General features: G+C 45.9%; 3 protein-coding genes across 9 annotated transcripts in view; 1 reads left to right on the forward strand and 2 right to left on the reverse strand.

Annotated features, from left to right (window-relative positions):
- Positions 1 to 6: 6 nt before the first annotated feature.
- TIRAP (TIR domain containing adaptor protein) lies at positions 7 to 12,300 on the reverse strand. Of its 3 annotated transcripts, XM_015592013.2 has the most exons (8): positions 12,197 to 12,300; positions 8,489 to 8,627; positions 5,464 to 5,678; positions 4,723 to 4,841; positions 4,362 to 4,520; positions 2,402 to 2,998; positions 2,210 to 2,277; positions 7 to 1,886 (listed from the first exon to the last, which is right to left on the reverse strand). In XM_015592013.2, the coding sequence occupies exons 5-8, from the start codon at positions 4,426 to 4,428 to the stop codon at positions 1,779 to 1,781; spliced, it is 840 nt and encodes a 279-aa protein (XP_015447499.1). In that variant the 5' UTR covers positions 4,429 to 4,520; positions 4,723 to 4,841; positions 5,464 to 5,678; positions 8,489 to 8,627; positions 12,197 to 12,300; the 3' UTR covers positions 7 to 1,778. The 3 variants fall into 3 exon arrangements, with proteins under 3 accessions (XP_015447499.1, XP_015447501.1, XP_024904967.1); XM_015592015.2 differs by lacking the exon at positions 2,210 to 2,277; XM_025049199.1 differs by lacking the exons at positions 5,464 to 5,678; positions 8,489 to 8,627; positions 12,197 to 12,300 and having other exon boundaries at positions 4,723 to 5,457.
- A 2,286-nt stretch (positions 12,301 to 14,586) lies between these two features.
- On the reverse strand, positions 14,587 to 21,971 carry FOXRED1 (FAD dependent oxidoreductase domain containing 1). 5 transcript variants are annotated; one of them, XM_015592058.2, is made up of 12 exons: positions 21,819 to 21,969; positions 19,628 to 19,848; positions 18,797 to 18,907; positions 18,437 to 18,555; positions 17,267 to 17,361; positions 16,884 to 16,985; positions 16,458 to 16,534; positions 16,112 to 16,272; positions 15,856 to 15,985; positions 15,525 to 15,629; positions 15,039 to 15,297; positions 14,587 to 14,914 (listed from the first exon to the last, which is right to left on the reverse strand). In XM_015592058.2, exons 1-11 carry the CDS (start codon positions 21,907 to 21,909, stop codon positions 15,043 to 15,045), a joined length of 1,467 nt encoding a protein of 488 aa, XP_015447544.1. In that variant the 5' UTR covers positions 21,910 to 21,969; the 3' UTR covers positions 14,587 to 14,914; positions 15,039 to 15,042. The 5 variants fall into 5 exon arrangements, with proteins under 5 accessions (XP_015447544.1, XP_024904966.1, XP_006915257.1 ...); XM_025049198.1 differs by lacking the exon at positions 15,039 to 15,297 and having other exon boundaries at positions 21,819 to 21,968; XM_006915195.3 differs by having other exon boundaries at positions 14,587 to 15,297; positions 21,819 to 21,967.
- A 177-nt stretch (positions 21,972 to 22,148) lies between these two features.
- Positions 22,149 to 25,684, forward strand: part of SRPRA (SRP receptor subunit alpha) — a 5,946-nt gene continuing 2,410 nt past the window's right edge. The window contains 10 exon segments of the mRNA XM_006915196.3: positions 22,149 to 22,390; positions 22,999 to 23,082; positions 23,374 to 23,537; positions 23,724 to 23,884; positions 24,101 to 24,251; positions 24,378 to 24,531; positions 24,761 to 24,852; positions 24,958 to 25,076; positions 25,218 to 25,304; positions 25,628 to 25,684. The exon segment at positions 25,628 to 25,684 is cut by the window's right edge and continues 46 nt beyond it. Coding sequence (XP_006915258.1) covers positions 22,274 to 22,390; positions 22,999 to 23,082; positions 23,374 to 23,537; positions 23,724 to 23,884; positions 24,101 to 24,251; positions 24,378 to 24,531; positions 24,761 to 24,852; positions 24,958 to 25,076; positions 25,218 to 25,304; positions 25,628 to 25,684 — 1,186 coding nt within the window. The 5' untranslated portion in view covers positions 22,149 to 22,273.

Here is a 25,684-nt window from a genome sequence, read left to right on the forward strand (position 1 = left end):
ACAAGCTTAGCTCGGAGTTGAAAATTGTTGAAGCTGGGTGTTGAGTATATGATTCATCAAATTTGTATTAAAAAGGTAAGAAAAATAATATTTTGATAATAAGATACCAGTTTTCAGGCACCTGATTAGCAAACACTTTAAAATCTGATATTCTAAGTGTTAATATAAAAAAGTGGGAACTCGTACACAAATGGTAGGAACATAAATTGGCACAACCAATTTGGAAGAAAATTTGATATCTTCTACCATAACTGAAGATGTGTATTCTTTATTACCCAGTTGTTCCCCATCTAGGCTAAATCTTAGAAAATCTTACTCATGGAAATACGTACAAAAATGTTCAGAGGCTTATTTTTATAGCAAAAAAAAAAAACTAGAAACTACCAAATGTTCATTTGTAAATAATGGCATGTTTACATAGTGCAACGAAAGTGAATTTACTGGAGTTACATGCCTCAACATGGGTAAATCTTATATGGCAAACCAAAAAGAAGAATTTATGTAAAGTATAAAACCATGTGAAAGTAAATATATTGACAGGGATGCATACATATGCAATAAATTTTAAGACAAAAACCTAAGAATGATTTCAAAATTCAGTAGTTACTTCCAGTGAGATGAGGGAGGAGAATAATTAAGGGCACAAAGGGAGCACCTTTGGGATTATAAGGTTTTGCTTCTTTGCTGGGTGATAGGTACATGAGCGTACATTATAGTGTGCTTTAGTCCTTTTGTATGTAATAAAATAATTCATAGTTGAAAATATAAAATTTTTTCACAATATATAAAAATATTGACGTGTACCTGAAATATACAATGTTATATACCAATTTAAATTTAAATGTATCTCAATTTAAATTTACCTATGTATTAATTTTTTTCAGTAAAAGGAAGGGACATGGTAGAAGTGGGAGAAGAGGCACAAAAGTACACGTATTGGAGGAACAAGAAATTATTTCGGTTTAACAACAAACTGACTGAGCACAGATGAATGAAATCTTGCCTGTCCTACAAGATACATAGGCACCTGCCAAAAGGAAAATGCTGATTCCCCTCAATGCAAAGGTAAAGCATGAGTTCTAGCCAGACCTCTGATGAGGCCTCCGTATGTCAAAGCATTTACCTGGGCTTTTGATCCCAGGTAAAAGGTCAGAGCTTTCCTTTTCTTCACCCCACCTGCTCCCTGCCCTCTCCTGTCTATTCAGAATGCTTTCTAGGTTTGGTCTTTAGTGGCACACATGCAGTAAAAATAAATACAGTACAGTGCTCAGTGCATCTTTCATATAGCTTTCTGAAGTGAATGATGTCACTGAGAAAGAATGGCAGCAGTGTGAATGTGAAGAACTTGGTACCTGTGGCTTTCTCCTGACATCTGTTCCAGGGCTTCCCCAGGCAAATGGAAAAACCATTCACTCTGAGGCATGCTTATTCACTCTAGGCTTCTAGCTCATTCATTAGGTGAGTCACCTTTTCAGGAGGCGTGCATCTCTACACCAGTGCCTGATCCCAGGGGAAGACGGCATGGGGATGTGTCAGACTCATGTCCAATTAGGCAAGAGGCAAAACATTGGTAGTCATCTTGGTATCAGCACCTCCTCCTACTACTTCCAGTTTCTGGCTTCCCCATGTCCTTCCTGGGGGAGTCCCCAGCTTCTCCAGGGTCTTCTTGGGGGAGTCCCCAGCTTTCCCAGGGCCTTCCTAGGGAGCCCACAGTAAGGGAAGCCCGCTGGGCAATCTGATCCCAGGAACATATACAAAGTGCTGCCAACTCTGGTTCCTTAGGCCTCGTTACACCTGCTGGATCCAAGGCCTGGGCTCTCTAACTGGATTTCCAGATTTCTGCCAATTTTCTGGGTCCTATGGTGATCAGCCGAGGTTCTGCAGATCTGAAAGGCCAAACAGAATCACGGGTCTTGTCATCTTCTCCAAATCCAGCATCTCTGTACCTTTTAATCTATTTTACTTCCAAACCCACTGTAATATAATGCCCTCCCCTGGATACACTTATCAGAGGCAATTCTGCTCTACTGTTTTGCACCGCTTTGCCTTACTAAACCAGTGTCCCTCCTGGTATTTTCCCAGCTCTTGGTGGATATCTCTAACCTGACCTCAGTGAGAAAAACTCATATTGTGAATACTAATCATGATAATGGCAGACTTGACACGTGTCAGGCCCTGCTCTGATCGTTTACTTAATGTATGTACTTACCGAGGGATATGGTATCAGTCTCAACTTCCCAGTGTGGAAACCCAGGCACAGAGGGGTTAAGTAATTGCCTAGGACACACACAGTACTTTACAAAGGTTGTGTTTTGAACTACTGGGTTACAGGGGCTGTCTCCTGAATGCCCAAGCAGATCAGATGCTGACCCCCTCCCCTACCCCTCCTTGCATAGCTTACAGCGCAGGACGGCATCCTTGACTTGGCGGAAGCCGTGGTCCGGGCCCCGGCCGTCCACGAAGTACATGAAGCGGAGCTCTGCGGGGTAGGCGGCCCTGGCCAGGCCTGAGAGCAAAGGGATGGTGCAGCCCTCTGCACCCGGGGCCTGGCTCAGGGCCTGCAGCATCTGATACCTGCACCACGGGTCACTCAAGAAGCCGGGCGTGATAAGCAGCACGCGGCAGTGGCTACTGTCTAGTGCCCTGCACAGCTCGGACACGATGGCGCCGCCTGGGGCCGCATCGCGAAGCTGCAGGAAGCAGCGCAGGCCCGCAGAGCTGCCCTCTAGGTAGGCGACCAGCTCCTGCGCAGCCGCCAGGTCCTCCTCGCTGTGGCACACGCACACATCGTAATCCCTCCTCCAGCGGCCGCTGCTGTTATTGCTGGTGGCGCCCTCATAGGAGGGGGGCAGCTCAGGAGACACCGCCGACGTGGCCGAGCTGAGGCTCGGGGGTGAGTGGACTTCCGGCGAACTCGGCTGCGGCGCGTCACTGGGGGTGCTTTCCTGGGAAACAGGCTTCTCCTTGGGCTTCTTCGACAGGGCCTGCCTGAGCCAGTCTGCGGGAGAAACTCTGCTCAGGGCTGAATTCTCACCAGGTCGCCTCCTTCCAGTAGCACAGAGGAGGGGACAGGGTCGCGGAATCCTGCCCACTTTTCTGCACAGGCCAACACCACCTGATTCTCAGATCTACTGCCCAGTTATTCTGCACATCTCTTAGGATTTGCCCAAAGTTTCCACTATCTTTAAAGGTTTTGGGAAGTCATAAAAACTCTGGCTGTTTTATAAGTCCTGGGGTGTAAAGAACAGCAAGCAATTATAATTAATATTCTATTGCATATTTGAAAGTTGCTAAGGGAATCGCTCTTAAAAGTTCTCATTACAAGAAAAAAAAATTCTCTATGTAGGGTAATGGATGTTAACTAAACCTATGGTGATCATTTTGCAATACAATGTTGTATGTCAAGTACACCTCAATTTTTTAAAAAGCTTTGGTGTGACAAAAATATGAAAGCAACAATAACAAAAAACTCTTTTACCGGCTTGATTGAGAAAGATGGCCCTTGGATTTCTGGCACTCCAGCCTACCCTAACCAGAATTTCTGCTAGAGTTGACTAGTCAACCAAAGTGGGTTCAGTTGCCAAACCCACTTCCAGCACTGAGGTGAGGTGACTTTGGCTTAAGGCAAGCTACCATTATGGGAGGGACTGGCATCTGTTTGACCCTGAGAAATCCTAGATTGTTGCTAAATGGGTAAAAAGAAAGTATGGAAGAGGGCTATTGCTCAGAGTACCCGGAGAACATAAAGCTTAGTGATTCAGGGCTTATACTTTGGAGTCAGACAAAAACCTGATTGTGGACCTGCTATTGGCTTTCTGTTTGACCTTAAGCAAGTAAGTCTTTCCATCTCCTCATCTGTAAAGTGGGTTCATTTTAGTTGCTGTTGATTCACTGAGATAATGCAGTGTCTAGTATATTGTCAGTACTCCATAACGATTTTAACTCAGCCTCCCCAGCTTTTGGTAGTGGTGTTCTGGAGATTTGTTTTCTCTCTCTGCCTGGCTGCTGCTTCTGAATGGTTCTGGAAGATTTAGATGGTAAGAGACACAATGTTAACCACTTAGCACCATGGTTTCCAGGCTAGGAAAATTAACTGACATTGCCTGGAAAATATGTGGGCCAGAAGAACTGAAGGTTCCACTGATGCACACTTCCTCTCTTCACACACCACAAAGCATCTAGACACTGAGGCCAAGTCAGGACTCCCGCTCCCATCCCCCCCACCCCCACTTCCCCCACTGTCAGCCTCTTTGCCTCTCTCCCCTGTGTTTGGGCCAGGCAGGCCTTCCACTTTGCCAATAGGAATATAAGGACTACACTCACAGGAGCAAGAGTAGCATTAAGAGTCTGCTTCAACTCACCAGCCATCTTGCCCAGAGGCTTCTTAGACCGGGAACCAGGAGCTGGGAAGGAGGTGGATGATGCCATAGTTTTGGACTCACAACTAACCCCATGAGACCAGGCATTGGTAAGGCGGGAGAAGGGTGGGGACCCAGTATTGACCTCATGGAACAGCCATCCTATAAGAGTCCGAGAGAATGAATCACAAAAGCTGTACTTACCTTACTCTCAATCCCAGAGGGTGAGGTCTGATATTTTCTCCTAATACTTGACAGAGACTCAGTCTCTAAATGGGTCCATCAAACCTCATAGGGGAGAGACCACTATGATTGTGGCTGGTTTCTAGATAAACCCACATCTGTGTGGTGTGGTTAGACTTACAGAATATGAGCTCAGCATGACCAGTAGAGAGTCTGCTCTCTGCTCCATCTGGCCCAGAGTGCATTCAGGATCTGGGGAAGGGCAGCTGGCAGGCAGCTCTTTACAGAGCTGTGTAAATGCTGAAATGGGAGAAGGACAATTACTATTTGGGCAAATAATTATGTATGCAGGAAAAGAGATGCTGAGCAGAAGAGAGAGAACACATGTAAGAAAACTTGGGTAACTTTTTCTCTAAGTCTGCCTTCCCCTGAGTAACTCTCTTCATCTACCCACCCATCCCTCCCTCCCTCAATTCTTCCCTCCCTCAGCTGTCAACTTAGGGATGTAGTGTCACATAGTGATAAAGACTACAGATGGTGCAGGCCAAGTGCCTGGATTCTCACCTTTTATTAACTGTGGCCTTTGACTGGTAGCTACTTGATCTTGCTAAGCTTTAGCTACTCCATCTGTGAAATGGAAGTCATACTAGAACCTGATTCTCAGTGTTATTGTGAAGATTACATTGGCTAATTTATGTAAAGTACTGATGGTACATGACATAGAATGCTCAGAAAATCATCTAGATATTGGAGGGACATACTGTGTTCATGGTTAGAAGACTCAATGTTGTCATCAGTTTTCCCTAAACTAATATTTAGATCAATGCTATCCCACATTCCAGAAGGTTTTTGGTTGTTTTGGGGGGAAGGGATTGTCAAACTGCTTCCAAATTTATATGGAAATGCAAAGGACCAAGAATACCTTAGGTGGACTACTTGCCATATTCTCTTCCCACCACAATGACAGGGATGTCCGTGATGGTGGAGGCTCTTTCAGACGTGGTTTCTGGAAGGACACCCAGTGGGCAGAACTTGCCCTGACATAAGACAGAGCTGCAGATGAAAGGCTGGTAGAGAGCTTGGCTCTAGAGCCGTGGAGAAACTGGCAGAAGACTGATTCCTCACTCTTTGCAGGATCTGCAGAGTTGAAAACAAAGCCCCTGAGAACTTACAGAGAAAAACTTGTACTGTTAGACACACTGAAATAAGGGGTTTCAAAATTTAAAGAATGTCTTTCCATGTTAGACAATAATGCTTTGTTCACTGCTAAATGCTAAGCATCTTTATGCTAAGCTGATGAATATAAGATAAGAGATAGGTTGGTTCATGAACATATATCAAAGTTCAAGAATAAAAAAAAGAACAAACTTCAGCAGCAAGGCGGAGCAGAAAGAAAAGTTGGGTGGCAGGAATCAGAAATATAGTTGAAAGAGAAAAGCAGTTAGCTGCTAAGTCAGCCAAAAGGACACGAAGGTGAACATTAGCATGTGTATGTGTTTCTTTTCCTGCCTAATATTCTCTGGATTTCAAATAGCATATGTGCTAGTCTGAAGTTAAGACAGTGTTGATAACCACTGTCAGGTTTTGCAATCCTTTTCCAGATCAGAGGTTGCTCTCTCTCGACATCTTCATTTCAGCCTTTCAAGATATCCTTTTTCTCTTCAGTAGAAGACAGAATATCACTTGGTTTTTATAGTATTTAAATATTTTTTCGATTTAATTTTAATTTTAAAATTCATTATTTGGGCTTGATGCACTTACAAACTGGAGAAGCATTTGATATTTTTAATGATAGCCTACAGATTAAAAATTAACATAACACTTTTTACTCAACAGATATAGATTTAAAAGTTTAAGTTTCTCATTTTATGAAATTACTTGCCCTTCTGGCAGTATGTGCTGATTTGGAATAACTGTCTTTTTCATTGCTCAGTTAAGAAGAAATTCATTTGCCTAACAGCATATGCCACTGGAAGCGAGTTAGTATAAGCCCTTGTGACTAATGTTATAGAAAAGTTTAAACACAGGAAATAACAGCATCTTTGACAGAGGATAATTGAGCACGATGGCAAATAACTTCCATTAGCCATCCATATAAACTGTCTACTTCCCGGAGTCTAAAATCCCACAGCACCTTCCTTGTTACTTTTAAGTTCTTGTGCAGCTGAGGCTGTAGAGCTATCACATTCAAATATGCTTTAATCTTTACAAGATTTAGTAATAGTTATATGAGATTTAGGAAGTATAGCAGTAAAGCAGATACGAAGATAATGAACCCAACTCTCTAACTGGAAGGGCTAATCACCAGCTGTCAATTCTCTGATTTGCTGTGTGGCTTTACGTGCAGTCATGTTTCCTTGTGCTTTTTAAAGAAGTCATGAAGTAGAATAATATATACCTAAATACATACTTTGTAGATAATTACAGACTTGATAGAAAATTAGTAAAGAGCATCTTCAAAAAAAAAAAAGTAGTGTGATACCTTTAGTATATTTTAGAGTGCTTTTTCAATATGTAGGAACTTATGTGAGAGAAATATTATGAAGTTTCACTGTTCTGTATAAAATCCAAAGTGTATGAAGTATTATCCAGTATCTAACTGGTCTCCAGTACCTCTTACATAGGGAATGTACTGAAATCTATGGAGGTATTGCATTAGAATATACATAATTCACATTACATTTATGTTAAGCTGTAATCGCTATCTTTGGTAGATAGGATAATGGTCCCCCCAAAATGTCCACAGCCTAATCCTCAGAACCAGTGAATGTGCTATCTTACATGGCAAAAAGGGACTCTGCAGATGTGATTAAGGATCTTGAGATGGGAAGATCATCCTGGATTATCTAGGTGGGCTCAATGTAATCACAGGGGTCTTATAAGAGGAAGGCAGGAGGATCAAAGTGAGAGGAGATGTGACAATATAAACAGGTCGATGTAATCTGGGACTACAAGCAAGGAATTTGGAGAGCCTCTAGAAACTGGAAAAATCAAGTACATGGCTTCTTCCCTAGAGCTTACACACCTTTGCTGATCCATCACAATTTAGACTTCTGTGATCACAACAGTTAAGACAACAAATCTGCGTTGTATTAAGCCACTAAGTTTGCGGTGATTTGTTACAGCAGCAGTAGGAAGCTAATACACTGTCTTTTGACTGTACGTGAGGCTAATGAATGAGAAAGCATTGGATGTGAGTGCTAAAAAGTGGTCTATTTAAAGGTTTAACTTGTTGAAAAGAATAAATGATCATTTATACTTCACCTGATTTTGACTTTAAGAACACTGGTTTCAAAGGCTAAGTTTTTATCTGAAACACTTGCTAAAACATTTGTCAGGGCAGCAGTCATTAAGACCTGCAGGACAATGTCACTTAAAGTGCTGGATTTAATTGTTAATAGCTTGATAGACACAATTCAGTATTTCTAAGAGTGGTTTTGCAGACTGTGATGACGCTAGGATAGTCCACGTGTTCACACCTGTGAGTGTGGGCGGAACCCACGACTTCTAACCTATAGAATATGGCAAAGGCTATGGGATGTCACTCATAAGATTATGTTACACTATATATATGATGTATGTGTGTATATATGTATATATACCTCACATATATATATAGTAACAAATCATGTGAGTGTATAAATACACATATACTATGCATATTTACTATATATAAGATGTGTATATATAAATATAGCATATATATGAATATTATGTGCATACATATATATGTGCATGTGTGTGTGTATGTGTGTGTAAATCAATCTTAGCAGACTGGTGCAAGACTCCCTAGCTGACTTTGTAGAATTTGCCATGTTGTGTGAGGGCCAGATGTCAAGGAACTGTGGGCAGCCGCTAGAAGCTGAGTGGTCTCCAGCTGACAGCCAGCAAAAATAGACCTCAGTCCTACAAGTGCAAGGAGATGAATTCTGCCAACAGTGACCCACCTGAGGAAGCTTGGTAGTGGATCTTTCCCCATCTGAGTCTCGGATGGCACTGCAGCCCCAGCTAACACGTGGACTGAAGCTAGGTCAGAACCCAGTAGAAGACTCATCAAACCTTGTCCAGGCCCTTGTCCCACAGGAACTATGAGATAATAAACAGGTGTTGGGTTAAGCTGCTAAATTTGTGATAACCTGTTTTGCAGCACAGAAAACGAGAACAGAGACCAACTGCAATAATGGTTTAGAATGCCAGTTTCTGCACCCCACCCCAAATCTGCTGAATCAAATCTCTGGGCATAAGGCTTGGGAACCTGATTTTTAAATAAGTACTCCAGGATTCTGATGTACCTAAGGACTGATCTAGGGGGCCATGTAAGTGGTTCTCAAACCAAGCAGCATCTCATTATTGCCTAGAGAGCTTTTTAAAAATATTGATACCCTGAGATTCTTATTCAACAGTTCAGAAGTGAGGTCCAAGAATCTGCATTTTTAAAGAGCTCACCAGGTACTTCTGATACAAGGAAGCACTAGATCTCAATTTATATTGTTATTTATAAGCAGTGAAATAATTGAAAAGTGCCCGGCATTTGGGATTGATTTTGTGAAATAAATTCCAAACTACTGATTTTACTATAAAGTCAGATTGAAGATTGAACTCTAGCAGGCAGAAAACAGTCACAGAATTCAGGTTCATTAACTGAAGTCTTATGATATCAAATCACATTTGCTGGATATATAGTAAGGCACATAGGTTTTCAGCACTACATTTTGTAAGGTTTGAAGACTTTTAAAAAATGTCAAAAAGTGCATACATATATATATGTATGACTTTTAAATAATGTCAAAAGTGCATACATACATATATATATTTTATATATATATGTAAAAGCATCCACTATTATAAAGTTTAATTATAAATCAAAAGTATTATTACCTTGGTATTAAAGTCCAAAACTTTGGCTGTATTTCAGTCACATGGGAGTTATCTTACTGATCAAACATGAATAGGAAGCATTTTAATCAATGTTGCTATATTTTGCAAAAAGCAGCAAATTGGTCTTTGGAAAATTTCAGTTTCTCAAACTATATTATATATGTTCTAAAGGTCATTTTAAACTAAAATGATGTGAATTTATTTTATATTTGCTGTAGGTCTCATGTAAATATGCAGGCATTGAACTAATATAGATCGTGTCAGCAGTGAATTTATGGATGTATACAGTTTACAAATTATGCCAATTATATACCCTTATACATTAGGCCACTTTTAAGCTTGCAAAATGACTACTTTTTATATTTTTTTGAAAAAGGCTTGATAAAAATACCTAAGGTCAAGAACAATACTGAGGATTTCTACTACCAGAAAAATAAAGACTTATTACAAAGCAACAGTAATTAAGGCAGCAAGATATTGATGAACAGGGACAGACTAATGGAAGAACAGAGTGTCCAGAAAATGACCCACATCTGTACAATCTGATTTATGACAAAGCTGACACTGCAGTGCAGTGGGGAAAGATGGTCTTTTTAATAGATGGTCCCGGGTCAACTTAGATAGCCTTGTGTGAAAAAATGAATCTTGACTCATATATCATACCATAAAAAAATTAATTTCAAATGAATAGTAGATATAAGTGAGAATAACGATATAGCTTTTAGAGGAAAATATAGGAGATTATCTTCCTGACTTTGGCGATTTTTCTGATTTTTAAAAAATTGAGATATAATTGACATATGACATATTAGTTTCAGGTATACAACAAAATGATTCGATATATGTACATATTGCATATAATCATCTCAATAAGTCTAGTTAATATCCATCACCATACAGTTATAATTTTTTCTTGTGATGAGAACTTTTAAGATCTACTCTCAGCAACTTTCAAATATACAATACAGTATTATTAACTATAGTCACCATGCTGTACATCACATTTCCAGGACTCATTTTATAACTGAGAGTTCGTACCTTTTGACCCCTTCACCCATTTCGCCCACCTTCATCCCCTGGGGTAGGCAAAGATTTTTTTAAACTGCACTTAAATAATACAACCATAAGGAAAAAGACAATAAATTGGAAAACATTAAAATGAACTTCTGTTCATCAAAACACATCATAAGGAGAGTGAAAAAGCGAACTTCTGAGAGAAGTTATTTTAAAAATATATATCCAATAAATATCTCATATTCAGAATACTTAAGAACCTTTACAAACTAGTAAGTAAAAGAGATAAAATCTATTAGAAAATGGGTAGAAGAATTGAACACTTTGTCGAAAAAACATCCAAATGGCCATTAGATATATGAATAGATGCACAGGTCATTAATCTTCAGAAAAATGCAAATTAAAACCTCGGTACACCACCACTACACACACACTGAGCAAAATGGCTACAGTGAAAGACAGTATCAAGTATTGGTAAGGATGTAGAGGTACAGGAACTCACACACTGTAAGTGAAAGTATAAATTGATACAACCAGTCAAAATATTGTTTGGCACCATATACTAAAGCCGAACATATACACATCCAGCAATTTTACTCTAGGAGCAAACCCAACAGAAATGCTTACGTATGTTCACCAAAAGACAAATACAAGAGTGCCTTTGCAGCACCATTTAAAATAACCCCAAATTGGAAACAACTGGTGTCCATCAATCCAAGAGTCCAATAGCATGTAGAAATAAATTGTGGCCTATCCATCCAATGCAACATTACACATCAATAAGAACATATGAATTACTGCTAAATACAACGTGGGTGGATCTCATGTGTTGAGTATAAAATGCCACACACAAAAAGTACATAAGATTCCGTGTATCAAAGTTCAAAACCAAGTAATACTATCTTATGATGTTGGAATCCAGTAGAGTAGTTACGCTTAGGTAAAGTCCTGATTTGAAGTGGGCATAAGAGGGCATCTGGAGAATTAGCAATGTTTTATTTATTCTGGTTGCACAGGAAATGTGAAAAATGGGTAAGTTGTACACTTATGATTTGTGCAATAAAAAGTTTAAAGAACAACTAGACGTGACTTCCTGTGACAGTCAGCCATTCCTGACCCTTGATGCCCTCTGGGTGAGGTGTGTCAGCTACAGAACTTCCCCTCTCTGAGCTGCATTTATCAGGGTCCTGTGGTGATTTCTAATTCACTCATCTGTCTCCAGGAGGAGAAGGACCGAGGACTGAACCTGGCCTGTTCACTCTAGCACTTCTCACGTTGCCCATCCCAGGTGGAATTGGTGAAATGTCTGTGGAAGGAATGCCTGACAAGTCATTACCCTAAGTAAAGCCAAGCTCTTCTGAAACGCATTCACAAAGGCCTTCGGGAGAGCAGAGAGAGAGGCAGTGAGCAGAGCAGAGAAGGCTGTGGGAGGCCGTGGAAGAAACAACCCTACCGAGCCAGGATCTCCCCCTACAACTCAAGGAGGGCTCCCTGCACCCGCTTCTTTGAGACAGGAAGGTGACAGCTGTCTCGGAGGACCTTTTCATTCTGTTTTCGTGCTCCGGGTGCCCGAGGTAGCAAGTAAAGCGGCAGGAAAGAGGGAGGTGGCGCATCGGCAGGTGTGCCCAGGGCTGGGCGGAGTGCGGGACTGAGGGCCCGACACAGGTCCTGCCAGACCCGAGGGCGCCCTTCCACCCTGGACCTCGCCCTCCCCGCTGCCCCGCGGGGCTCCACCGCTCCCCTTGCCTGCTCTGGGCGCTCACCTGCGCTGGGGCCGGGCCGCTCTGCGGAACGTGTGGGGCGGGCTAGGGCGCCGGGCGGGCGGTCGGGGCCGAGGGGAAGTGCGGCGCGTGTCGGGGCACTGCCCCCTTCCCCGGAAGCGCACGGGCCGCGCCCCGCCTTCTCCTGCGCTCCGCCTGGCGGCTCCGGTGGGTGCCAGAGTGGGGCAGTCCGAGGCCCGGACAGCCCGGCCTTCCCGGCCGCGGAGAGGGCCCTGTGTCTGCGGGCAGCAGCGGAGCTAGCACCAGGGCAGAAACTTGAAGAAGAGCCTTTGCCTCAGCCGGAACACCTGCAGTCTCCAGGGGAAGGAGAGTCCCGCTGCTTTTCCGGCTTTGCGCCTGGACCCTGTTGCTCACTCCACCCAGAGTGCCCTTCCCTTTCTCAGGTCTGTTCTCAACGCCTCGCTTCTGTCAAGGATCATCTTTGCAACTTATGCTGGAAAACCTTTCTTAACCCTCCCCACTTCCTTCTCCAAATGCCCGCACCGCTTAGCCCTTGCATTAGACTGAAGATTTCCTGAGGCCAGGGACCCATTTTCTGGTTCCAGACCGAGCAGAGAGGCACCCAGGTAAACAATGACTGGGCCGAGTACAGCAAAAGCACTGCCATAGCTCGGTGCTGGCGCAAAGGGGTAGAGGGCTTGGTCCCCAGACCCTCTTACAGTTTAATAGGGACACATGCAACGATGAGCGCTCTCCTAGAAGCCTGAATAAAGAAAGCCCTGTGGGAGCACAGAGGATCCGCTAATGCCTCCTAAGTTAAGTACTGTATTTGTTATCTGCAAGGAAGTAGCTTCTGGGTATGGAGCCAGATGAAGGCCTTTTTCCTCTGGCCCATAGATAGTGGTGTCTGTACTGAAGGGCAAGTGCGTATTGGGCACCTCACAGGGTTAACATGGGTGTCTGGTCCTCCCCGACCCCTATGCCCCTGACAAGTTCCTTTCTGCTTTTAAGCACCAAAATCCAGTTGCCCCTCTTTTCTGGCTCTGTCCCCCAACTCCTCCTCCCAGGGGCTTCGTATGTTACCTAACTGGCAGCATATCTGCCCTCTCCTCCCTCCCTCCCCCAGCTGATCATCAGTGAGACCTGTCTCCATCTTTTGTTTCATTCTCTCCAAAGGCTACTTGGGGGGGGGGGTGGTCATTTTACTGTCTCTATTCCCATTCACTTCTTCCTTCTGAACAGATGCCCACACCTCAGATCTGAGGTGCACTTCCTTCTGGAACGGCTCTCCCTGAGATTCCCCCTACCTACTTGGGCTGCATCCAGCCCCTGCTTGCATTTATACGATTGACCATCCCTGACCCAACACTCCCCTGGTTTTTTGCTTGCCTCTGGCCACCTCTTCAGCATCCTCCTCTTTAGTTCATCCCTTAAACACGGTGGGGTCCCTCCAACTTGCCCTCTTGGTCCCCTGCTCTTCTACCCTCTTCACCATCCTCTTCATTGGTGTCCACATCTCTGTCTCAGCCCAGATCATCCTGAGGCCACATTAAATTCAACCCCATTAGACATCTCTACAGGTGACTTACGAGAATTCTTAGCTCAACATGTCCTAAACCACACCACTCATTTTGTCTCTCACTAGTACTCCCTGGCCTTCTTCATTTCTGTGAAAGGCATGACACCCATTCAGTTGTCCAAACTAGAGATGGAAGTCTTACATGACCCCATTTCTTGTTGCTACTGTAGCCTCTTGGATCCCCCATTGTGTGGACTACATCGAGAGCCTCCTACCTGGCCTCTTGCTTTGACATTATTAATCTCTTCTCCACAAGGCAGGCAGGGTGATTTTTCTTAAAGGAAAATCTGATCATGTTGCTTCCCTCTTAAAAACCCTTCAGTGGCCCCTGCCCACAGAATGAAATCCAAGCGCCACAGCATGGCTCTTCAGTCCCAGGCCCCACTGTATCTCTTCTTTCACTCCATAATCTAGCAAGGACAAATCAATCATTTGTAGTCTCTTGAATCTTGCTACTTTTTGGTCCCAGGCCTTTGATTATGGTTTTCCGTCAGCCTGGAATCGCCCCCCTTCCCACTCTCTTCTCCTCTTCCCCCTGCATTCACTCTAAGCTGCTCATCCTTTAGGTGTTGCCTGCCGGTGTATCTCTATGTAGCACTGGACCTGGCCAAAAGTTGGAGCTGAATAAATAGTGAATAGAGGAATGGACACATTCCTTCGTTCTACAGCCATACCCCTGGCAGCAAGTCAGGATAAACAGGCACTAGCTTGCCAACAAGATGCCTACCACCTAGGATTTAAGAATGGTCCTGGGATGAGGAGGAGGCTGTGCTCCTTCCAGCCTGGTATCAAAGGCTAGTGGGGCGCTTCTAAAGCAACTGCCATGAGATGAAAACAAGAGGGGACAGAAGACTAGAAAGAACCTGTTAATCACATTTATTGATTGATAAATCTGGGCCAGGCTGCCCCAGAATGCTCCCTGCCTAGACTCTGCTGGGGTATGCCAAGAGGGGTAGAGGTGATTGTTCTGGGTCAGTACCAGGAAGGAGCCAGTCCTGGGCTATGGTGCTCAGGACCCGAGGTGTTCTGTCCAGCTGGACTACCTTGGTGGGTAGCATTAGCCTGGGCCACGGATCAGTCCTAGGGTCTTGCCCCATCAATCTCTGTTAGTCTGGGCCTCAGGTGAGAACTTCAAAGCCTGCAGTCCTCCTGCCTGCCCAGCCACATGGGGGCAGGATGACCTGGATGAGATGAGGGTGGTGGAAGAGAACTTGGCATGGTGCTAGGGAGGAGGATGTGAACATGGCCAAGATTTGAGTCAGGGGTAACAGATGGGGAAATAGGGCCAGTGAATTCAGAGCTTACGGGCTCAAAAGATATTACGCTCCTGGACCTTCTCTCCCAAGTAAAAGCGGCTGAAGAGGAAGGGGCTCAGATTGATGGTCTGGAAGTGACCCTCCAGTACCATCTCAGCCACAGCTCGCCCCACGGCGGGTGCCTGCTGGAGCCCATGGCCACTGAAGCCCGTGGCAAAGTACATGTTGACAACCAGTGGGTGAGGGCCCACCACACCATTCTGGTCAAAGGTGTTGTAGTCGTAATAGCCAGCCCAAGCTCTCCGAACCTGTGGGTACACAAGATGCTGGGGTTCCCAGGAAAGCTGCCAATATACTCCACCCTCACTCCTGGTTAGGCAACAGCACACAGTACCCTCTACCACCGCTGAAGGAGGTCGACGGGATGGGTCCTTAGACCAAGGGTCCTTAGTAGTTGTGAGGTAGAGGAAGAAAGGCAGTGGACAGGTTTTCCAAGGGGACCAAGATGCTCCAGTGTCATCTGTCTCCTAGTTACCTTCAAATTCTCAAAAGCTGGTACCCTCTGGGCCAACTGGGGCCACACCCTGTCCTGGAAGAAATCATGGTCCACTTCAAGGTTCCCTGGGTCCGGTTCCTCCTCCTGTGGTGAAACAAGGCTTATATTACCTGGGACACAAGGGCAGACCCAGACCTCACTGACCCCTTTAATCAATCCCCTCGGTAGGCAGGGGAGGGGGACAAAAGATTCCAATTCAGACCTAAAGGGAGGTGCAACATCAATAACAGTACTATGCCATCCCCAAAAGCCGGACTCTAATGATAACTGGTCTGTCTCCTTCCTAGCATCCTGACCCCACTTAGTGTACCTCAGTGGGGCTACGGCCACCCAAGTAGTTGTTGCCTAATCCTTCACGGCGGAAATAGACTCCACTGGTGTCTGCAATGAATGGAGTCTCCAGGCCTGGTCCCTCGGGAGAGTGCCATAAGTACACATACCTGCCATAAACAGTGGGGTTAGGAAGTGGCGTTAATAGCAAACCACCCCCCCCTCCACTTAACAACCTTTTATTTTATTTCCTTCCTTCTCTCACTAACCTCCTCAGCTGCCCTCAGGGAAGTCACCTTTTCCTTGGCTCCACAGGTAGCTTGGTGCCCTGCAGAGTGCCAGGTGGTCCCTTCCCAATACCAGCCAGCTCTGCGACTTGCCCAGACCAGGCTCCTGCTGCATTGATCACTATGGCACATTCCACAGGCTGGTACTCCAGGCTGTGGTCCATCTTCACCTGCAGGCACCAGAGGGGAAGGGGAGGGAGGGCCTGGCCCACACACTGGCCACCATGAAAGGTACATTTCTTCCTGAGCCTTAGTTTACCCATACTGGAAGTGGGTAGAAGTAGACCAAAATGACAGTCATTACCGTTCTCATCCCTCCACTCTGGTAAGGAAGATACTTAGGCTGGTAACTTACATGGACTTCATGGATCCTTTTCAAAGTCACCTCTTCTCCATTTGTGGTCTCCATGCGGTTAGATGAAGAGACAAAACCTACAGGAAAAAAATAAAATAAGCCTTGAAGACTTGAAGAGGAAGGAAATGAGGATTCCACTAGAAGGCTGGGAGCTTTCCCACGGACACTGACGCAAATAGAGATAGGGTGACTGGGATGAACTTGGCCACATTCAGGACAGGAAAGTGCTGTAATGTTCAAGCAGATCATGAGTCAGGAAAAGCCTAGTCAGGAGCTGGAGCCAGGATGCCTGGGACCAGCCCTCAGGGGAGAAGCCCCTTCCCTCACCAACCCTTGCTCAGCCTATGAGTAGAAGCAAGACATAGTTTGGGCCTGCACCCTGGCTGGCAGAGGAGATTAGCAGTAGGCATGGGGCCTCAGACTCACGTGTCACCTCTCCCTGGCAGAAAAGGACCCCCATGGACTGGACCTTTCGCCGAAGCCCCCAGAGTAGACTCCAAGGGTCAAACCAACCTTCGCCCTCCAACCCTGTGATGAGAAAAAGAGGACTCAAAGAGGGACTAGAACCTTCTCCTCCTATTGTATTTCCTGTACCCCCAACTCTTCTTTGGGCTCATAATGTGGAGAAAGTCAAATTAACCACTGTACGAGAGTCAAATCTTGTGGAAGGATGGAGAGCTGGCATGGCTCAGGGAGGCCCTGCTGGCTAGGAGGAGGGAAGCATTCATCCTTGACTTGGCTGTAGAGTGCTGAGAATTTGAATCTGATGTGCACCACAACCCTTGATCCCCTCTGCAAGCAAACCTCACCATAAGACGCCAAGGCCACGCCTTCTGTGTTTATCCAGGGAAACTTGTTCCGCAGCTGCTCAGGAGACATCAGACACACTTTGGCACCTTCCTGCCTGAGAGAAACGTGTGAGTCTTTGTGTTTTAGAGAGGGGGCAGTATGGACCCAACTCCATAAGTAGAGATTCTACCTCATTCATATTCCTTCTCTGCCGTAAATTCCCCAATTTTCTTTCCTTGCTAAAGAGTGGAGACCCTGCCTCCCAGTCAAGGCTCTTCAGCATCTGACCCCTCCTTCCTTTCCTACATGCCAATCTCTCTTTGGATGCACCTAACTCCTTACCATCCCCTACCTGTTCTAGGTCCTTTCACAACAGGACAGGTCACTCTGTTCCCTCCACTCCCACCTGAGAGAGCCTTCTTGCCCACTTCTTGGTACTGTCCTATGCAACAGCACAACCGCCTTCTTTGGGACACCGCTGCCCAAAGGCAGCAACGTAGGTGCTAAAGGAACACACTAGCAAGCCAGACTGCCTGGTTTGAACCCCACGCCATCACTTACTAGCTCCTTGTGCCTTAATTTCCCCACATGTAAAATGGAGATGTTCTGATAATTAAATGAGGCAATATCTGTAATTTAAGACATTACCTGATGTCACTAGTGAGACTTGGAAAAGTATTTGTTGAAGATACCTGCTCTTGACTGACCGTGAGAATCAGGGCAGGGTTGTCACATCCAGCCTACTGCCTATTTTTATACATGAGCCATACTCATTCATTTACATTTTTGTTTATCACTGCTTTTGTGCTTCAACTGTGAGTTGAGTGATTGCAACAGAGACTTTATGGCCCTCAAAGCCTAAAATACTATCTGGCTCTCAGAGGAAATGCCTGCAGATTCCTGGGTCCCTCCCTAGGGATTCAGATTTATTAGGTCTGGAATATGTCCTGGATGGTTCTTATCAACTGGCAATTTAGGACCCACCACAGGAGAACTTAGTCTGTATCTGGATCATAGCATTTAGCACAGGATATTGAAGGTCTGCATGTGCCTGCCTTTCCTGATAGACTGAGCTCCCAGAGAGCAGGGAGCTGTCTTATCAGCTCCATCATCCCAGCGCTGACTTGGTATAGGAGCTTACTGTGTGCATGCAGCTAAGAAGCAGTTCAGAGGCCATGTCGGCCACCCACCTCTGCATTTTCACATTGTTCTCCATGATCGCAGCACCCTTTTCTGAAGCCAGCAAGAGATAACCTGAGGGGTTGAATCTGGGGTCCAGGGGAGGGTCATCGACTACAGCGAGGTAATCCTGTGTGTAAAAAAAGCTCCTCAAACAAGCTGCTTTCAAGAAGTGAGGGAGAGCATTCCTGGTTTCCTCATCTACAGCTCAGGGCCCTCCTCAGGCATCACCACTAAGAAGAAAACCAGGGGCTCTGACTCCTATTAGCCTGAACTATTCCCGCTCCGTTAATCCTAGCCAGCTGGGCTGTTTGTTCCTTTTGGCTAAAGCAGGGGTCACCACCCCAAACCCCAAATCTCACTGCACGTACGTTGATGTTCCGTAGAAAGTCGACTGAAAATAGGGAGAGCTGGACGTTCACGGGCAATGAGAACTGCTGACGAATCCCACCCACGGAAAGCCCAGTGGAGGCCCGGGAATACTGTAGGAAGACAAGGGAAGTTGAGGTAGACCAGTACCCTGCCACACATGAGCAGAACACTGTCATGGAAGCTGTGAGTCATGTATCTAAAGTTAAAGGGCAGTCCTACTTGCAGGTTTATAGTCTAAGAGGAGCTGACGTGGATAAACCTGTATGCAAGTCAACCATCAGCCCAGACAAGGTGATAGTTACTAAAGTCCTCATTAACAGATGTGCAGAGCAGAGAAGGTCAGTCATTGAAAAAGGGCTGGGCACAGTTGTACAAAATAGTAATAGCCTGGAGGTCCAAGGACAGGAGATTAATATTTGATCTACTAATTGGGAAATAGAGGGATGTGGCCAAAGTAACGAGATTTGTGGCTAGCTGGCAGTGGTAAATAGGAACGCCTAAGTGCAAAACCTCAGAAGTAATGGAACCTAAAAGGGGGTTGAGATAGCCATTTGTGTTAATAACTTGAATGCAGACTCTCTTGTCCAGACCTGTAAAATCTCAAAACATTGTGAAATTTGCTTTTAAAAGCGAAAACCTTATTGCCTGGGTCACTAGTTTGAGAAGGGTAGAACCTTGGACTATTTCTCAACAAGGTCCAAAGCACAGTCCCAGCCCTTTGGATCTTTAGATTGACGTCTTTGCTCTCTTTCTCTTCCTTTGTCCCTAGAGTCCTTAGTAAAATCCGAGTCCAAGCCCCACTCATGACTCTGTCCTACCCCAGACCTCACCGTGTGGTCCCGTTCCACTACCAGCACCTGAATGGCACCTCGTTGCTTCTCCAACTTCTTCAGCCAATAGGCCACGGACAGGCCAAGCACTCCACCTCCCACAATCACCACATCTGAGTGTTCAGGGGGTAGGTGGCTGGTGTCATACAGTGGATTCCAGGCCCCTCCAGGAAGGACTGACTGGATCTTCTTTTTAATCTCGGACATCTTTCCAGCCCAGTCTGTGGGATGTAGTTATGGTTAAAGAAGGCCATACATTTCCTTTCCAGGGGGTTAGGGGTTAGGGGTTAGGGGATGGGCACAGGAAAAGGTGGGCTAAATTGACACAGAGTTGGCAGTCTCTATTGTCATGCCCTCTCATAAGGTCAACTTGCACCTAGCAGTATTTCCACAGCTTTGCTATATGGTCTCTCTTTGCTATATTAGTCTCTCTTCATTCATCATGCCCAGCACTAAAAGAATCAATTTCCTAAAATTAACACTCTATACTCTCTCCCTAGGATGGGTGACTTACACATACTTATCCTCTGTGCAGACCTCTCTCTCCTCTGAGTGCCAGGCCCAGTCTGTGGGATGTAGTTATGGTTAAAGAAGGCCATACATTTCCTTTCCAGGGGGTTAGGGGTTAGGGGTTAGGGGATGGGTACAGGAAAAGGTGGGCTAAATTGACACAGAGTTGGCAGTCTCTATTGTCATGCCCTCTCATAAGGTCAACTTGCACCTAGCAGTATTCCACAGCTTTGCTATATGGTCTCTCTTTGCTATATTAGTCTCTCTTCATTCATCATGCCCAGCACTAAAAGAATCAATTTCCTAAAATTAACACTCTATACTCTCTCCCTAGGATGGGTGACTTACACATACTTATCCTCTGTGCAGACCTCTCTCTCCTCTGAGTCCCAGGCTGCATTACTGCATTACTGCATTGTTATCTCCACTTGGATGTCCCAGCATGGTACCTGTGAGTGGCACTTTATCCTGCGTACCTATCACCACTAGCAAACCTACAATAATTTCCTATCTATTAACAAGTCCTGATGACATTGCCTCCCAAATAATTCTCCAATCTTTCGCCTTTTTTTCATCTCTGCCACTACTGCCCTAGACCAAACCACCATAATCTCTCATCTAGACTAATGCAAAAGCCTTCTAACTGTTCCCACTAAGTCCTCTCTTGCCAACACCCAAATTTCTTTCTACATCACGGCTACAAGAATCTTTTCTAAACACTAATCACACACCTTCTTACTGAACCCCCTCCAATGGCTTTCCGTTACTCTAAGGGTAAAAGTTCAAAATCTTTAATGTGGCCCTTGAGACAAATAAGGATCTGGCTCCTGTTTACCTTGTCCTTCCCCCCACACTCCAGCCCCTTTTGTTTACTTAATGGCACGTCTTCCCAATACAGGGAATCTACGCGGGTGTTCTCTCTGCTTTAAAACTGTGCCCATTTTTTTTTGCTTCCTTTAGACCTCAGCTATCATTTACTCAGAGCATTAGAATCTTTCTTTGTTCTGGGCTTACCTTACATGTCCACACTACATTTCATACTACTCCTCAAAGTCCAGATGGCTTAGGCTAGTTTTATTTTTTTTGCATAAGAACAATATTTTTCTCCTCTTAACCTTTGCTTAGTTTTCCAGAACCTAGCACACACACCTTCCCGGAGCCAGTAAACATCCTTCAAGGCTGATCTCAGTTCCCACTTGCTCCATGTACTTCTACAATGATACTAGCTTCAGGGACTAGCAGTGCCAAGCATTCTCCAAGTTCGGTTCTATCCAGTCTTGAACTAGTCTACTGAAGTCTTTCCTCTCCAGCTTCACTCAGGCACTTTCAGGACATATATTGAATCCTCTCTTCCTCTTCTTCCCTCCTTCGCGGCCACCAACACTAAGCGCAGCATCTGAGCAGATCTTAATGCACACCTGTGCAGCCAGTGAATAACCCGGCTCTGTTATTCTGGCTGTAAACTGAGGCATAGAGCGACCTAGAATTTGTCACCTGAGAAAGGCAACCTTAGGATCCAGACACCTGTCCAGGCTCTGTAAACTCTGGCGGGCAAGCTTATCCCTTCTCTCAGCTATCCCTGTCTTCCCAGCGTAGGCCGAGGTCTCAAGTCCTGGGGTCACATAGCCAGAGATTGGGGGCAACCCACAACCCCGATACCCTCAGGTGCCCTCAGCTTTACCCAGAGTCGAGCTTCTTCTGCGTGTGCTTAGCTCCCGGCCCAAGAGGCCGCAAAGCAGGCGGAGTCGCAGAAGCCCTCGAAGCATGGCCATTCTGACACTGATGCCTCTGCGCGCCAGCCGCTAACTCCGGCACTGCTCCTCGCCGCCTGCTGTCCATTGGCCAGCGGCCTTCCCGGGCTCCGCCCCCTCCACGATATAGGCCGCCTTCTCCTGTGACCTCCCGAGAGCCCCGCCCATGCCCGCCCCCACCCGCCATTGGCTAGCCTGCGTCTACGTAGGTTCTACGCGCCCTCGGGCGGAGTCGGGGAGGGAACCAGCGGCTCTGAGCGGAAGTGTTGCTGAGCCGGTTTCCGGTGCCGCTGGTGTGACGTGTCCCGCGCTTGGCGCAGTAGGAAGCCGCGGCTTTCGCGGCCTCAGTTCCCGGTGCCGCCCCGGCTCCTCTGCCGCTGCCACCATGCTCGACTTCTTCACCATTTTCTCCAAGGGTGGGCTTGTGCTCTGGTGCTTCCAAGGCGTGAGCGACTCCTGCACCGGGCCCGTCAACGCGTTGATTCGTTCCGTGCTGCTGCAGGTACCGTCCCCACGGGGTCAGAACTCCGCGCTCTTCCCCCCGATCCGATCCAGAGCCCCCCTCGACCGATCCTGCCCTCGCACCCACCCCGTCCGCCCCCTCAGACTGGCCGCTCGGTGGTAGCCGGGACTCTACTTCTTTCCTCGGTCCCGGTCAGACTGTCCGGCAACTTGGCGCCTCCCCTTCCCCCTCCGCTTTCTGGGACTCTAGCCGGATTCCGCCTCTTAAGGCTTTCCATTGTTCCCTCTATTCGCCCCTGGCAGCTTGGTTTTTCTCTTGTTTCGAAGCCTGGGTGAGAGAGTGAATAGAAAAATGCTTTCTCAAAATGTAAATAGTGTACAGCTGCTAGTAGACCCGATTGTTTATATGACGACTACTTCCCTTTTGGCTCCCACGTGTCTTGCTCACCCTCGAATCTCTACCCCCACCAATTTGGTATCTCCTTTTCTCCCTGGTGTAATGCTAGAGAGCAGTACTCCAACATACTCTTGTCCTGGGACGTTTGTCTTTGGGAGAATGTTTGGTTCTTTCGCAAAGGTAATCGTGGAGGCGCCCAAGTATGGGTTTTCTGGAGATAGTCTGAACTCTGAGATATACTGTCTTTCCAGGAAAGGGGAGGCAACAATTCCTTCACCCATGAGGCGCTCACACTCAAGTATAAACTGGACAACCAGTTTGAGCTGGTGTTTGTGGTAAGTGGAAGTATTTTAGAGGGATGATTACATCCTCAACATAGTCCTGGTTATTAGGAGAACTCTGATTAATTACATAAGGTGTTATATGATGAAGTAATTGAGAAGACAGAGAGGGTGATGGGTAAAGGGAAGACGCTTCTGGGCCCGGTCAGAGATTGGCTAACCCTCACAGCAGGGAAACCTGCCAGGCAGATGATCCAGTCTCTAGACACCTGGGTTGAGTTGGCATCTCTCTTTTCTGGGCTGGCATGTAAGTGGATCTGTTGGCTCTGTTTCTCCTCTAAACAGGTTGGTTTTCAGAAGATCCTAACACTGACGTATGTAGACAAATTGATAGATGATGTGCACCGGCTGTTTCGGGACAAGTACCGCACAGAAATCCAACAGCAAAGTGCTTTAAGTCTATTGAATGGCACTTTCGATTTCCAAAATGACTTTCTGCGGCTCCTTCGGTGAGAAGCCTCCCTTCTCCAAAATCAATTTTCATGACTTCATGAGCTCCCTTTCTTCCTGAGGGCAGTACAAGAATAGTAAATTATACATTGAAAGACAGTTCTACATTTGTGCGCAGTTCCAGATACTCTTCTTGGTGTGAGGACAACCCTTTCTCTGGATTTTAACCATTCTCGTTCTCTTAGTGAAGCAGAGGAGAGCAGTAAGATCCGCGCTCCCACTACCATGAAGAAATTTGAAGATTCTGAAAAGGCCAAGAAACCTGTGAGGTCCATGATTGAGACACGGGGTGAAAAGCCTAAGGAAAAAGCAAAGAACAACAAAAAAAAGGGGGCCAAGAAGGAAGGTGAGTTTGAGCTCCTTGGAACTAAAAACTAAGTGGTTTTCTGTCCTTCCCTTTGTCAGTGCGTGCCTACCCTGTGCAAATGCCCACCACCCTATCATCCCCGGTCCTTGTGATGCCCAAGATGTTTGCTCCTAGTTTAAGGATTTGGAAGACTTTTCCCATTGTCTATTTTGTTGGAATCTGGTCCTTTTTCTCCAGAGAGTTTTCTCCTAACAGGTTTTGATGGCCCTTTGGCTACCAGCAAAGCAGTCCCTGCAGAAAAGTCAGTGGCACCTGAGAATGGAGTAGAACTTTCCAAAGAAGAGCTGATACGCAGGAAGCGAGAGGAGTTCATTCAGAAGCATGGGAAGGGTATGGATAAGTCCAGGTGAGCAATCTAACCTCCATACTGTTATCTATGTTGTAGGCAAGGGAGTTCGTGTCTCTGGCTCTTGGGTGGATGTTTCCTCTCTTGTTTCTCCTCCATCACCCTCTGTGCTGTAACTCTTTGCAGCAAGTCCACAAAGTCAGATGCTCCAAAAGAGAAGGGCAAAAAAGCGCCCCGGGTGTGGGCATTGGGTGGCTGTGCTAACAAGGAAGACTTGGATTATAGCCCTCCTACCACCAATGGAGCCCCAGAAGTTGCCCCGCCTGAGGACATCAACTTGGTAAGAGACAACAGGGGCCAGAGTGAATGTCCCGTCGAAAAGAAATTGGGGAGGAAGTAGATACTAGTAGAGTAGTACCTTTGAATTGACCGAGGGGATTTGTTACATTTCGAGCTTCCCAAATCAAAGAGACAGAGCAATGTAGATGGTAAATCCTGGGCTTCCTCCCTGCCCCTCAGAGCCCTTAGTATTCCTAATTCCATCTCCTTCCTTTCCCCATACTCTGCAGATTCGAGGGACTGGGCCAGGGGGGCAGCTTCAGGATCTGGACTGCAGCAGCTCAGATGATGAAGGGGCCGTTCAAAACTCTACCAAACCTAGGTAAGGGAATTTCAGGTGGCAGGTAGTATGTGTGGCTCCAGATTGGATGAGATTTGACTCCTGCCCACTGGCTTTATGTGTATCTGAACACTCTTGTGCCTGCAGTGCTACCAAGGGGACTCTGGGTGGCATGTTTGGGATGCTGAAGGGCCTTGTGGGTTCCAAGAGCTTGAGTCGTGAAGACATGGAATCTGTGCTGGACAAGATGCGTGATCATCTCATTGGTAAGTTATAAGGAATAGGTGGACTCATATTTATGGCGTAGGAATGGTGGAGAGTAGAACCTACAATTGCTCAGCTATATCATCAAGGTTGTTGACTGTTGACATGGCACTCACACTACACCTGTCCCACTCTCTCCTCAGCTAAGAATGTGGCAGCAGACATTGCAGTCCAGCTGTGTGAATCTGTGGCCAACAAATTGGAAGGGAAGGTGATGGGGACGTTCAGCAGTAAGTATCTCCCTAAACCTGAGAGTGTTTAGGGCATTATGTGTACCAGGAGGTCAGGTCCATTGACCGCCATTTTTAACTAGGTGTGTGACTTGGTAAATTCCTTTATCTCTAAACCCCTATCATGTAACTTAGACTCTAAGAGTTAGGAGGATTAAATGGGTCAATACTTATAAAATGTGTAGGACAGTATCAGATACAGTGTGGATCCCTGGGGCAAGATCCTAGTATCATCCAGATCCTAGTTCCCTTAGCTCAGAAAGGTGTCAGGCATTGTTGGAGTACATTCATTGGGTTTCATGGATGCTCCTTCTCCGAATCAGCGGTAACTTCTACAGTAAAGCAAGCTCTACAAGAATCCCTGGTGCAGATTCTACAGC

Source organism: Pteropus alecto, unplaced genomic scaffold (assembly GCF_000325575.1).
Source record: "Pteropus alecto unplaced genomic scaffold, ASM32557v1 scaffold135, whole genome shotgun sequence".
Lineage (NCBI taxonomy): Eukaryota > Metazoa > Chordata > Mammalia > Chiroptera > Pteropodidae > Pteropus > Pteropus alecto.